At 55.9% G+C, this 14,185-nt stretch overlaps 1 protein-coding gene across 1 annotated transcript in view; it reads left to right on the top strand.

Annotated features, from left to right (window-relative positions):
* Positions 1–225: 225 nt before the first annotated feature.
* WHRN (whirlin) overlaps positions 226–14,185 on the top strand; it is a gene marked incomplete at both ends in the record, with an annotated part of 45,843 nt that continues 31,883 nt past the window's right edge. Inside the window, one exon of the mRNA XM_082294979.1 lies at positions 226–825. Coding sequence (XP_082151105.1) covers positions 226–825 — 600 coding nt within the window. The remainder of the gene's footprint in view (positions 826–14,185) is intronic.

A 14,185-nucleotide genomic window follows, 5' to 3' on the forward strand; every position in this document is an offset into this window, starting at 1 on the left:
CCGGTCCCGCCGCCGGGGCCGCTCTGTATAACCCGTCTCCCGGCAACAGCGGCCGCGTCACTTCCTGGGGAGCCGCCGGCGAGCGCACGGACAGGTGGAGCGGCGGGGCCGGCCGGCACCGGTGCTGCCCGGGGGGCTGCGCTCCTGCCCCGCCTGGCTCTGCTCCTGCGCGGCGCGGCGCGCTCCGGCCGCTCCATCCCCCGGTGCGGCTCTGGTGCCGCCGCGATGAGCGCGGAGCTGGACGGCGTGTCCGTGCACTCCTCCTCGTCCTCGTCGGGCTCGCTGGGCTCGGCGGCGGGGCCGGCGCCGCGGCCGCTCTCGGCGAACGTGCGGCGGCTGCACCAGGCGCTCACGGCGCTGCTGAGCGAGGCGGAGCGGGAGCGCTTCATCCTCTGCCTCAACGCCTACCACGGCCGCCGCAACGTCTGCGACCTGGTGCGCTCCCTGCGCGCCCTCCTCGACGGGCCCCGCCGCCGGCAGCTGCTGCCGCTGCTGCGCCTCGTCCTGCCGCGCTCCGACCAGCTCCTCTTCGACCAGTACACGGCCGAGGGGCCCTACCTGCCGCCGCCCGGCCGCCCCCCGCCGCCCCCTGCCCCGCCGCCGGTGGTCCCGGGCGAGCTGCGGCAGGTGACGCTGCGCCGGAGCAAAGCCCACGAGGGTCTGGGCTTCAGCATCCGCGGCGGCGCCGAGCACGGCGTGGGCATCTACGTGTCGCTGGTGGAGCCGGGCTCCCTGGCCGAGCGGGAGGGGCTGCGCGTCGGCGATCAGATCCTGGGGGTCAACGGCAAGTCCCTGGACAGGGTGACCCACGCCGAGGCGGTCAAGGTAAGGCTGCTCCGCACCGGGCTCCGGTAGGTGCTTCCTCCATCCCGCCTTATCCCGGGCTCTGCTGCGCGCCCCGTCCCGCTCTGCCTCTCCGCTGCCTGCCCGTGTCCCCCCGCTGCTTCCTTCCCTCCTTGGCTCTTGTCCCCGTGCGCCCCGTCCAGCCGCATCCCTCCCCGGCTCCATCCCCGCCAGCCGGTGGGACCGGAGCCCCCCGGGGCCGCTCTCCGGGACGCGGTGCTGGGACCCCGCAGCCCTCGGCGGAGCGGAGCAGCTCCGGGTTTGCATCGCGCCGGCGACATCGTGCGGGACCAGCCGTGCGCGGAGCCCGGCCGCAAAGTTTGCGGTGGCAATAGCGGTGCCGCTGATGGCCCGGCAGGGACCGAGCTGCCGGGGTGGCTCTGGGCACGGCGGGCTCGTGCTGCGCTTTTGTCGCGCCTCTGAAACGCAGCGATGCTGCTCGTGGCTCGCTTGCAGCCTGAGGAGCTCGTGGAACCTGGAAATCTGCGTGAGCCGCGTTTTAAGGGATGTACTCCAGCCGCTACTAGAGCGGGTTCTCCTCGCAAAGATGGGGAGACTGAGGCACGGAGAAGCAGAGCAGCCCCCTCCCAGGGCTGCATCGTGCCCGGGGCAGGAGCAGATCCCCGATCCCCCCTTGAATGTTCCAGGGGGAGAAGGAGAACGGTTACACAACTGAAGGGCTCCCACTCTCCCAGCACGGCTCCACATGCCCCGGAGACCTGTTGTGGTCCGTAGCAGCATGGGGGCTATCGATAAAAGCTTTAATGTGGGGGGGGAGAACTCCATAAACTGTGAGATTTTTCAGCTGAAACGCGGGGTTCTGAGGCAAATCCAGGTTTGAGTGTCCCAAACCATTCCCAGAGCTGATCTGGGGGCTGGTGGGCTGCGCTCGGAGCGTTCCCGAGGCACAAACCCATCGAGCTGGAGAATCGACTTCTAGAGGAGCAATTTGTAGGCAGCGTATGGAGGGCTGGGATCTGGCGTGACAAGGCTGTTCTCCAGCTGTTTGTGCTTTAATTTTTCCGTAATAAGCTAAAGTGGTTCTGTTGGGAGCCTGTTCCATGTGGAGCGTTCCTCCAACAGCGCATTAATCTGTCGCAGCTTTGAACACTTCTTCCCTGCCGACCTGTGCGTGTTCCCTGTCTCGGCTTTAAATCAGTGCCCTGGGCCAGGGCACAACTTCCAGGCTGGAAATGAGTCCCTGGCAATCCTGAGACCAAAGGAAAGGTTTGTAGGAATTCTTTTTTTCTTGTTCCTAATGACAGGATAACAGCAGGGCAAGCTTTCAGTTGTTAGTCTGCAATTTTGTGCCTTGGAGACTGCAAACACCCCCATATTTTGGTTATGGCATTGGGATGGAGAGGAACCAGGTGTCAGGAATGCTCTGCTCCATGACTTCATCTCCAATTCATCCCACTCTGCTGGGTAATTCACATCACTTTCTGTTTGTTCTCTAATAAAATGTAATTGATGCCTTTTAGACATTATTAATTTTGAGTGAAACTAAGTGCTTCCTGCGCAGAAATAATTCCTGGAGGATGTGGCTTGCCAAGAGCTATATTTTGTTAATATGAGCCTGATAGGAAAAAGCAGCTTAGAAATTGTCTCCTTGTGAACTGAACTTCTTTCAACAACAAATTCATCACTCACCCTGCGCTGGCACCTTCTTGAGCTCCTGGGTTCTTTTCACAGCTGGGAAGGGTTTTTATGACCCACGTCGTGGTGGTGGAAACATTTTGCTTGGGAAGAGTGGCAGAGTGATTTACAGTACAGCTCTAATAAATCCTTTGGAGATTCTAAAATGCAGTAAGTGTTAATTTGCCCTCAGGTGCTGCTTTTGGGAGGGGGGAAGAGAAGAGATCGTGTTCAGCAATACTCGAGGGCAGCATTTGAAGGTTTAAGGTGCAAATACCTCAGCCCAATGTTTGGGGTGTCGTTCAGAGTGTCAGAGCTGCGGGGACAAGAGGTGGTGGTGGGTGGCTTGGTCCTGTGCTCTCTGCTTTCCCTTGAAACCTGGGAGATCTGGGGCTCAGGCTGGGCACACTGACCGCTCTACAAAGGCCTCTGGCTGTGGTCTGGTGTCCTCAGGCAGAGCAAACCTCGCTGTGTCCTGCCCTCCTCACTGGTGGCTCTTGGTGTGCCCTGCAGCGGGTCAGTGGGCGGGGAAACATCAGCTCAGCTGGTCAGAGCATGGTGCTCATAACCCCAGGACTGGGGATTTGACCCCTTTATGGGCTGTTCACTTTAGAGTTGGACTCGATGATCCTTGTGATCCCTTCCAACTCGGAATATTCCATGATACTGTGGTAAACCAGAGCTGAGTTTGGTCCTGGAATTCGTGCGTATACTGTATTCAGGATCAAATAGAGAGAGAGAAAGCTGAGGAGAGAGACTCCGCTAACACAAGCCCCTGGCTGTGTAGCTGATCTCTCAGACACTGCCTGCTGCTTCAGAGGAGGGGCTGTGCGAGCTCCCTCAGCCAGAGCGTGTCTGATCAAAGCTCGGCTCCTGTCCCTGCGCGTGCAGCGATGCTCCGGCTGCTGCTGCTCGTCCCTCCTGGCTGTCCTGCAGCACGGAGCTGTCTGGCCAGGGCAGCCCTGCTCTCCATCACAGGCACAACGTGCTGCGCTGACAGAAGTTGTCAGAGCTCCTTCTTGCAGTGCCAGGCTCGGGAAAGCTCCCGGGCACATGGTGCAGCCTGGACTGAGCGTGACAAACTTCCTGAGCCACAGACCCACTCGGTGCCTGCCGGGGTGCCCGGCTGTGGCAGTGGCAGCGAGGCAGCTGCTCAGACAGAGCAGGGAGTAAATGCAAGGTCTGGATTTGTTTGTGCAGCCTTGGATGAGCGTTCCCACAGCAGCCACTGCATTCCTTTTACGAGTCGTGGGAGCTCTGTTGCCTTTCCGTGCTGGAGCAGCCCAGCTGCTTTTATCCCTCCTCTCAAGGAGGAGAGAGGCGCTGGCTGTGGGGTAGCAGCAATTTCTGTTCACTCCTGGAATTTTCAGGCATCGCTCAGTGATGCACCCAAAGTGAAACGGTGGCAGCAGATGAGACCTGCCACAATGCTGGGCAGAGCAACCTGCGTGATGTCCCAGCTCAAAACTCGCTGGTGGCCTCTGACCAGTGCAGCGGTGCTTGCAGATGTTTCAGTGAAAATTAGATAAAAAGTGGCGCTCTGACTTCAACCACGAGATTACCTCAGCACTCCAAATCAATTCCCTTAATGCCCAGCTTCTTAACCTTTCTGTGAGCACGGCAGTTTGATGCCTTGTCTGCTCCGCCCTCAGCTGTTTCATCCAAATCCAAATTAAATGACTCCATTACAATTACAGCTCCATCATTGCAGCATTCAAGAGTGCACTTTAGCAAAAGATCACCAGCATTTGAATTATGGGGTGAGTGGAGAAGTTTGTGTTGTCTGCCATATTTTTAGAGCTCGCTTGGCTTTTATCAGCCTTGCTATTTAGGACATTATATTGTGTCTGTACACTATATATATATTTCTTTTACTATTTATAGCATATATACTGCTGTGTTTTAGCGTATACTGCTGTATTTTAGCAGTGGTGCTGAGAGTTTGTATTGATAAGCTGTCACATTTTATCCAAGAGGATTTAAAATCGACGTGTTCGTGGCTTTAGACCATCAAAATGTTATCCAGGGAGGTGTTTCCCCAATACTCTGGGGTTGGCATTAAATTCACACTCCTTTCTTCCCCACCCTTTACTTTCCTTGCTTTGCTGTAGGTTTTTGTGTCCTTTGAATAAAAGGACGTTTAGGGAGGGGAGGGATGAGAGAAAGTGAAAAGTGGAAAAATTCCTGATTTAGAATTTGGCTTAATGAGCTACACCAGGCTCAAAGAGCTGCACTGGTTCCACCATTGGCCCTGCTTTTCCTACTGACAGCTGGGCAAATCTGGATCAGCTTGACCAAAACCACAAGAACTCCACTAATTAGTCTGTGCTGGGCTTGGGGAGTTTGATTCTTCGGTGTTGGTGTAAATGGGTGGTGGCTTTGCCAAAGTCACCGGGCTGGAATTGAGTTTATTCTGGAGGAACTGGGGTAGTTCAAGTGTTCCAGTGCCCTGTTTTGGGTTTTCCAGCTGTGGAGAGGCGCTGGAGGGGTTTGGGGAGAGCTTGGGATGAGGCAGAGCTGCGGGTGACAAGGCAGAGGCGTCCGGAATACGGCACTGCCGTGATGCCCTGTGTGTCCCTGGGACAGCCCTGCCTGGGGAGGGAGGGGGATCACATCCAAAGGGATCCCATCGCCTCCCTGACCTGTGGTGGAAGAGGATTGCCTCAGGGGGGATCACATCACACCCCACCCCAGGATGAAGGGGGATCCCATCCCCAGCCACCACCATCTCTCTGGTCCAGCAGGGCTTTTCACTCCCTCCAGCCTTTCCATCTCCTGCTCTGATGGAAGTGTCAAGTGGGCATTTAAAAATAATTAAAAGGACACTAAAATTCCTTTTATGTCCTATTACTGTGGGTTTTCATGCTGGCAAACAAGGAAATCTCTTCAGGGACCTTAATATTTCATAAGAGGCAGAAAGGGCCCCAGGTGTGGGATTGCTGAAAGACCTCTCAGAAATGACAGCAGAGATGTGCAGCCCTGAGCTTCAGAAACATATTTAGAGCAATTTTTCTTTCCAGACAGCTTACAGTAAAGCAAATTTCATTTCATTGTTTCTTGTGATGCCTAATTAATTGATTTTCATGACCTGACACTGATTATTTAATCACCACAGCACTGTGGGCACAGCTCAGAGGAACGAATGCAGCTTGGCTGGGTTGGGTTTTGACCCTTCCAAGTGCTTGGAGCTGCAGATGAACACCCTGAGCCACAGCTGGGATGGCTGAGGAGTGAAGGGAATCCATTGATCCCTGATTCTGTGAGGATATCAGCTGTGTTCCTTTAACTGCTGCGTGCTTATCGCCAGCTCTGTATTTTTAGAAGGCACTAAAGAAAGAGGCTTGAAACTTCTCCCCTTCCCAAGGGAGCCCGGGGAGCTGGAGCGTGGAAAAGGAGGATGTGGCTCGCATCCACCCCAACAGTTAGAGTGGTAATCTCTTCCTTCGTCTCTGGATCTGCTTAGAAACAAAAATCCCAAAACTGCGCTCAAAAAAAGCGCTCCCAGCTTAAAAGGCAGGTGCTGTGCGATGCCAGGGGCTCCTGCTGGGCCCTTCTGTCCTGCAAACGGATTCCATTTCAGTTCCTGTGGTCAGCTGGGCTTGGAGGGAGAGGGTGGAAAGTGTAAAGGCAGCGGGATCTCCCTCTAGGAAAAAGGGGGAGGGAAAATGGTCACTCTTGAGCTTGGAGGTATCAGCATTTAAAATGATTTTTAAAGCTCCTTAAAGGGGGAGGGCTGATGGCAGTCGCAGAGCATGGATGGGGCAAGGGATGCTCCTGGTTCCAGAGGCAGATCTGGAGCTGTGGTGGAGCAGCTTTGGGCACTGGAGCTGCCCACGGGGCCCAGGTGCTGCTGCCCTGGCCCTGTGAGCTCCTCTGAGCTTCCACATGAATTCCTCGTGCGGCCTGGGGTGGGGTGAACCTGCACACCCAGCCAGGGGCTGTGGGAATGAGGGTTTGGCTGCTCCACCTGGGTTAGGAGTTGTATTTGCTGCTCTGCCACTGATTTCCCTCAGTGGGCAAGTTCGTTACTCATCTGTTTCCCTTCATTTCCCCAGCAAATCACAATCGGCCCTAATGAAATCAAATGACTTTATACTGATGCAAAAGATTGGAACGAGGGCCTTAATCTCTCCTCTCCTCATAATGCAAGGATGATGGGACTTGGCAGCAGGACTGGCTTGTTCATCAGGGTGAGCATTGTCAGGGCATCCTGGAGTTCTTGCAGCATCAATGGTATTTAGTGGGCTCCTTGTAAAGAAACAGTTTTGCCTCAGCTGAGAAATTTATAAGATAACCTGAATAAACTCTTATTTCCTTCTGGTGGCCATTGGAAGAAAACAAAAGTGTCAGAAGTGGTGAATTAAAATATCCTTTACCCAGTTCCCCCGGGGAAGAGGATGGGTATTTATGGACACTTTCCTCAACTCCAGGGAGAATTATTCAGCTCTAAATGCCCTCAGTTAAAGTGACAAAGCACTTGATTTGCTTTGGGTTCTTTTGACTGGATGCTCCGTGAGTTCTCCCTGTCACGAGCACCAAGTGCTTGGTAAATCCAGGTGAAGCCGAGCCCTGGAGGAGCTCTGCTCCTGCCAGCTGCTTCTTGCTGGGCTCAGGAATTGCCTCGGAGCCCCTCGGGGTGGGAGGTGCTGGCAGGGAAGGCTGGAGGGGGCTCTGCTCTGTGCAGGCTCTGCCTGGGTGTCCCTGGGGCTTAACCCAGAGTCTTCCTCACTTCGCCCCATTGATCCTTCCCAAGTTTTTCCACCAAGGGATGAACCCTGTTTAGACAGCGTGCCCTTGGTGGTGCTTCACATCGCTCCTTGCAGCAGTGCTTGCTGTGGAGCAGAAAGAGAAGACCCCAGGAAGCAGGAGGGAGCTTTAATCTACATTTCCCTCATGCCTTCCCCCTGCACTAAAAGCACCCAAACAGCTTTGGTTTGGTTTTGTTTCCACAATTATGTGGCGTTTTCTGCTCTTTTTAGAATTGTCCTGGGCTTGCCTGAGGGCTGCACCGGGCAGGGACCGGCTCGGAGGGGCGGGAGGTTGCAGAGTGGGCATGGGGAGGTGTGCCAGCCCTTGGAGGGCCTGGGGACAAGGTGCTGGAGCTAAGGTTTCACTTGACCTTTCCCGGTGAAAGGGACGTGGGCTTCCCGGTGCCGTGGGGCTAAATGTGTGCAATCACCATAATTATACATCGATTTGCATTGATTTGCATAAGTGCCGCTACTTGAAAGCCCAACTGCTGTCCTTTGCCTTGGGAGAGGGGGGGAGGTTGGACTGGGCCTCCTGCATTTGCCTTCCTGCAGGGAGGCTGTGTCACCCCTGCATCCCCCTGTGTCACCCTGGCACCGCTGCCATCCCTCCATCTGTGCTTCCCTTGATGCCTTAAGAGACCTCCTAGAAACAGAGACTAGACAGGAGCAAGGGAATAAAAGAGGCATTTATCTGAAAGGCCTTCAAAGGTATCCCTGGGGAGCCTGAAGCTATTCTTAAAATGGACCCCAAGATGGACCCCAGGTCATGAGTTCTTCACACTTTTATAGGTTTGGTTCATTGGCATAGCAGGGTTAATTCTCCAATTAAAGCTTTAGTTTTCCCCACAGCTTGCCCCCCCACTTTAGAGGCTTTTGGTTTATACTTTTGGGCCTAGGGCAGTCTGGGTGTCCTTGGAGAGCAGGCCTGGAGAGGCTTTGTTATGTCTGCCCAGCACGAGAGAGCAGAAGTGAACAGGCTCCAAGAAACTCCAGAGTGACACACCAGGCAGTGCAGGATTTGAAAAATATGAAAGTTAAAACCTAAGGCATCACCCTCAGCGTCCTTCCATGTCCTGCTCTCCCCACCTCCTCTGTGTCACCTTTTCCCTTTTCCTCGTTCCAGTTCTTGTTCCCACTCAGGGATGAGCTGTTTGACCACATCAGAGTATTCCAGGCTCCCCTTTCCTCTGCTCAGATCCAGCTCCCTGTGCTTTGTCAGGCAGCATGGGCATGGGATAGACTTAAATTCATGGAATCCCACACTGGTTTGGGTTGAAGTTCATCCAGTGCCATGGGCAGGGACAGCTCCCACTATCCCAGGCTGCTCCAAGCTCCATCCAGCCCGGCCTTGGACACTTCCAGGGACACAGGGGCAGCCACAGCTTCTCGGGGCAACACTTGATCCAAAACATCTTATTTACATCTGCAGACTGGGGCAGGGACAGTCTCTGCCTGCTTCACCTGGCAAATTTGGCCTTAGCCAGGTGTGCAGTGGGAGCTGCCATGGCCTTTTATCCCTCCTGCCTGCAGCTGATCCCTGGAGCAGACGTTCTGCGGGCAGGAAGTGCCCGTGCCTGCTGTCCTGTCTCTGCAGAGGAGCCTTTTAGCTGCCGTGGCTCAATCCCTCTCCCTGTAAAAGCTCCTGTGGTCCTGCCCTGCAGCCCCCTCCCTCCGCAGCAGCCACAGGGAGCTGCTCCATTCCCACGGGCAGTAGGGTTGTTTTGCTCAGTCCATCTGATCCCACAAGCCTAAACCCACCTGAGCCCCTCGGTCCAGCAGGAGCACCCTGGGATGGAGCAGGAAACAGTGGCTGGACAAACTCCTGCGATCGCTGCCTGCACGGTGCCGGAATGTGCTGGAAAAGCTCCCTCTGCCTCCCTCCTGTGGTATCTCAGCAATTCTTTCCCTTTGCTGCTTTATTCCAAGACTGTGCCTAACTTTTTTTGGGACGTGGTGCCAAATTCCTGATGCTTTGCTGATGGATGACCTCCGCACTGACCTTTGGAGCTGGCCAGCAGAGCGCTGCCCATTATCCCAGTGCCCATTATCCCAGTGCCCATTATCCCAGTGCCCATTATCCCTGAGCCAAACCAGCTCCAGCGGGGCTGTTCCTGCCGGGAGAAAAAGCAGCTTGAGGCTGTGGCAAGGGGGAGGATGGGTCCTAGTTAATGCTCCTGGTATCCAGCTGGGATCTCCCCACTCCGGCCTCAAGGGGAGCCGATGGCTCCTTTCACGAGTAGGGAAGGTGAAGGGAGGGGGCTGCGTCCCTGCGAGAGGCAGGTTTGGGCAGGCTGCCCCAAGGATCCCGGTGATGAATTGCCATGGATTTCTGACATCTGTGCTCCTCCCGGGGGGATTTTTGGAGCTGCTGTTACACAGCCTCTCAGGGCCCTTGGGAAGTGGGGAATATGAGGGGGGAAATGGGGAAGATGGGAGAGGAAGGCCCTCAGTGATGTGAGACTGGCAGGGTTTCAGAAGGGTGGTGGCTGCAAGGCTGGATCCTAGGAAAGGATATGATGCACTGGGAGCTGTTTGGGTTTTATGGGGTTTTTTTTAAAGGTAATTGTGGCACATGAGATGTGTGTTGCCTTTTTTCATCACTTTAAACGATCTCCTTCCCTCTCAGAGGGCTCGACAGATAATTAAATGGAGTGTTGTTAGGAGATCAGTGGCCTCATGGAATCAATCTGCCCCTCTCTCTGGCACTTGCTGCTTCTGATGACATTTCTGGGCACTTGGTGACTGCTTCCCTGCTAAAGGTTTTGGCACTAATTCACATCAATGATTTCTTTGAGCTGGACTGCTGGCAGGTGAGCTTGCACGCTGTGGTGCCAGCCCTAAACCTTCCACCCCTCGGTCCTCAAACACATCAGAGATGGGGCACAGCCAAATCTTATCTGAGGCTGGAGCAAAACCCAGCAGCACTGAACAACAAATCCCTGGAATGGCTTGAGAAAGGAGATGGAGATGCAGCCTGTGCTGTGTGATTCTGCACACAGCATTAAGGAGGTGAAATTTGGTATTTCGTGGTGGCTGGGTAAGGTTCAGTGTGCCCATCAGATAACCTGATATCCCAGAAAACTCGCAGGATGAGTTCTGCTGTGGGTTTGTGGGGTATCTCTGCAGTCACTGTGCACAGGACAAAGTGTGGGAGGAAAAAATTCCCCCTTGTAGAATTCCCACCCAGAGCCTGTCCTTTGTCAGTGTCCCCCTGTGCTGGGCACTGCTGGGGCCACCTCAAATCCTGTGTCCAGTTCTGGGCTCCTCAATTTGGGAAGGACATTGAGGGGCTGGAGCGTGTCCAGGGCAGGGAACAGAGCTGGGAAGGGGCTGGAGCCCCAGGAGAGGCTGAGGGAGCTGGGAAAGGGGCTCAGCCTGGAGCAAAGGAGGCTCCGGGGGGACCTTGTGGCTCTGCACAAGTCCCTGACAGGAGGGGGCAGCCGGGGGGGTCGGGCTCTGCTCGCAGGGAACAGGGACAGGAGGAGAGGGAACGGCCTCAGGCTGGGCCTGGGCAGGCTCAGGGTGGACACCAGCAGGAATTTCCCCATGGAAAGGGTGGTCAGGCCTTGGAAGGGGCTGCCCAGGCAGGTTTGGAGCCACCACCCCTGGAGGTGTCCAGGGAAGGGCTGAATGTGGCACTCTGCTCTGGGCTGGGGACAAAGTGGTGATCAGTCAGAGCTTGGGCTTGATGGCCTTGGAGGTCTTTTCCAACCTCAGTGATCCTGGGATTCTGTGATAAGAACTCTGCTGAAAAGCTTCTCCTTTTGTTCCCAGGGAGCTGGGATGATCTGTGTTGTCTGTGTGGGCAGGTTCTGGCCCTCTCTCTTGCTGTGGTGGGTTCATAAGCAGGACTGGCAGCAAAATCAGTGTTGGAGGGCTGGTGCCAGCCTGGTGGCACGGTGGCACCTCACTGGGAATGGGGACAGTGAAGTGCTCAATGCTTGAGCAGCAGCTGGGCACAGGGACCAGCAGGATTAAGGCTTCCAAGGGGGAGGACACAGTGGTGAAACCTTCTTTGGGCTCCTGTCCCAGAGCTCGGTCACTGTCCAGGGAAGAAGTTCTTCCTCACGTCCAGATGCAACTTCCTGGGATCAGTTCCTGCCCGTTCCTCTTGTCCCATTGCTGGGCCCCACAGAGCAGAACCTGGGCCCTGCTCTGAGCCCTCCCTGCAGACAGGGACACCCAGGGGTGAGGTCTGGCCTTGGTAAAACCTGAGGGGGAAAAAAAACCCGAAAGAGAGGGGAAGTGCAGCATTTCTCCCTGTGCGGGGAGATGGATGGAAACTCTGCTCTCCCGGAGCTCAGCACAGCAGCTGCTGGTGGATTCTGTCCTGGTTTGGATGCAGGTGGAAGCTTCTCCCACTGGGCTCACCTGGTGCCTCGTCACTCTGCAGCTCCTGGTGCCAAGCGCTTTGTTAAAGTCTGGTTCAGAGTGTGGCTGCACAAAGGTTTTGCAGATCTGTGCCAGATCCTGTCCCCGTGCCTGCTGTGCTTCAGTGTGGAGCACATGCCGTGCTGTTATCCCAGTGAAAGCGAGGGAAAGCTGCTTCCCTCTCATGTCCTCTCGCAGCCGTGGCAGCTGCAGTTTGAAGAGCTGGTGCCTGGCGAACAAAAAGCTTCCTGGAAGCTCTGATGTTTGAGCAGAACTGACTTTAGTGGTCACCAGGTTGGGGAAGGGGTTTGCACCCCTCACAGGAAAGAGTTCCTTCCCAATATCCCTTCTAATTCCACCATCCCTCAGCGTGAAGCCATTCCCCCTTGTCCTATTACTACATATCCTTGTGAAAAGTCCCTCTAAAAGTCCCTTTAAAATCTTTTGTGGGTGTCACTGTCCTCCCCCGCCTGTGATCACCCAAAGGGTCTCCGAAAGATGCAGGTCAGTAAGTGGCCAAGTCCAAAAGGAGCTGGTCACTGAGCCAGTGCAGGTGGCTCAGAGGCCACCAGAGCTGTGTCCTGAAGGGCTCCTAAGGACAGGAGGGTCTCTGATGGGCTCCTCTTCCAGCCCTGCCCGGGGCTGAGGGTTTTTTGGGAAGGGAACTCTGTGCTGGGCAGGAAACTGCTTCTCTCACTGAGTGCTGGAGAGACCTCAGTAAATGTATAAAGGACTCCCCAGAGTGTCACCAGCAATGTCCTGGTGGGCACTGCCAGCTTCTGTTCACTCCTCCTTTTGTGTCCCCTCTTGTTTGGAGGCTGCCAGGGAGCCCTGACCGGTCCTGCTGCCTCCAGCTGTGCAGCTGCTCCCCTCCCCTGGGGCTCTCTGCTGTCACCTTCATGCATAAAACATCTTCCTGCACCCGAGATCTGTGCTCATGGTGGCCCTGTCAAGGGAGCTGCAGGGGGACATAAAAATCCCCGTGTAAATCTCTGGCCTCTCCTCCCTGCTAACTTCACTGTGCCTGCAGAGAGCAGCTCTGCTCTGTGCCTGCCCTGCCAGGGGATGGCATTTGGCTGAGGTTAAGTGGCTGTGCCAGGCTTCAGCCGCCACCTCTGCCCTGTCCCCGGGGCAGGCTGTGATGCTCCACGGTGCCCAGCGTGGAACCCCTGCCTGTGCCTGGTCCCTTCTCCTGTGCCCGGTGTCTCCCCTGTGTGGTACAAAGCCCAGAGGGTTTCCTTTGCTCCTTCTCTGCCCTGCCAGGATGGATTGTCTGAGGAAGGGAGGGGATTCCTGTGCCGTGTCCAGTCTTTCCTTAAACACCTCCAGGGATGGGGACTCCAAACCTCCCCAGGCAGCCCCTTCCAATGTTTAATCATCCTTTCCATGAAGAAATTCCTGCTGCTGCCCACTCTGAGCCTGCCCTGGCCCAGCCTGAGGCCGTTCCCTCTCCTCCTGTCCCTGTTCCCTGCGAGCAGAGCCCGACCCCCCCCGGCTGCCCCCTCCTGTCAGGGACTTGTGCAGAGCCACAAGGTCCCCCCTGAGCCTCCTTTGCTCCAGCCTGAGCCCCTTTCCAGCTCCCTCAGCCTCTCCTGGGGCTCCAGCCCCTTCCCAGCTCCGTTCCCTGCCCTGGACACGCTCCAGCCCCTCAATGTCCTTCCCAAATTGAGGGGCCCAGAACTGGACACAGGATTTGAGGTACAGGAGTACGATGATGTTATGCAGACTCAGAAGAGGTTTTATAGAGATGGCTCCAGTTTGGATGAACAAAGAACATTTCAGGGGGTCCTGTACCCCATCTCACAGGGATCCCTTGCCCTGGTAGCTCTGGGGTAGCTGAGAAGGGTCCCTGCCCCCCACAGTTCATTGATTTCCATGGAGTTCAGCCCATCCTGAGCCTGGCTGGGTGGCAGCTTTGGCTCAGGAAGCTGCTCTGTGCCCTTGAAGCCTGGCACGGCCACAGTGCCCATGGGAGAGTGGTCCCATGGAGCAGGCAGAGGGTTTAGAACTTGCTCCATCATCCCAGTGAGACTGGGCACGGTGAGCACCTCTGCCAGCCCAGCTGGGCTCCGTGTGCCTGCAGGGAGGGAGGAGATCACAGCAGGGATGTGTTTGAGGGATGGGAAGCTGCAGGAACAGGGACTGGAGCTGGTGAGCAGCCCAGGGGGGTGAAGCGCTCTGCAGGTATCCTGCTGGGGCTGTTGGCTTGGCAGCCCCTGTGCCAGCCCTCAGGGCACACGGTGACCTTGCCAGCACGTGACAAGTTGGCAGCCAAGTTGCTCTGTGTGATGGAGAGGCTGAAGTGAGGTTTGAGCTGGATCCTCTGTGGCTCTGGCAGGGAGGGACAGGAGCTCTGCCAGCTCAGGGCTGGGATCCAGCCAGCCCAGTGTTACTGACAATTTCACCCTTTACTGAGGAGCTGCTGGTTTTAGTTCTTCCCAGCCACAAGCTTTGCTCAGCAGCTTCTCTGCTCAGTGGGGACAGGAGACCTTGCAGGAGCAGCTCATCAAAATGATGTATATATGGGGAAAAAAACCCCTAAACACCTCCTTTCTGAGAGCAGAGCTGCAGTGCTGACGTTCCCG

Source organism: Coloeus monedula (genome assembly GCF_965178545.1).
Source record: "Coloeus monedula genome assembly, chromosome: 21".
Taxonomy (NCBI): domain Eukaryota; kingdom Metazoa; phylum Chordata; class Aves; order Passeriformes; family Corvidae; genus Coloeus; species Coloeus monedula.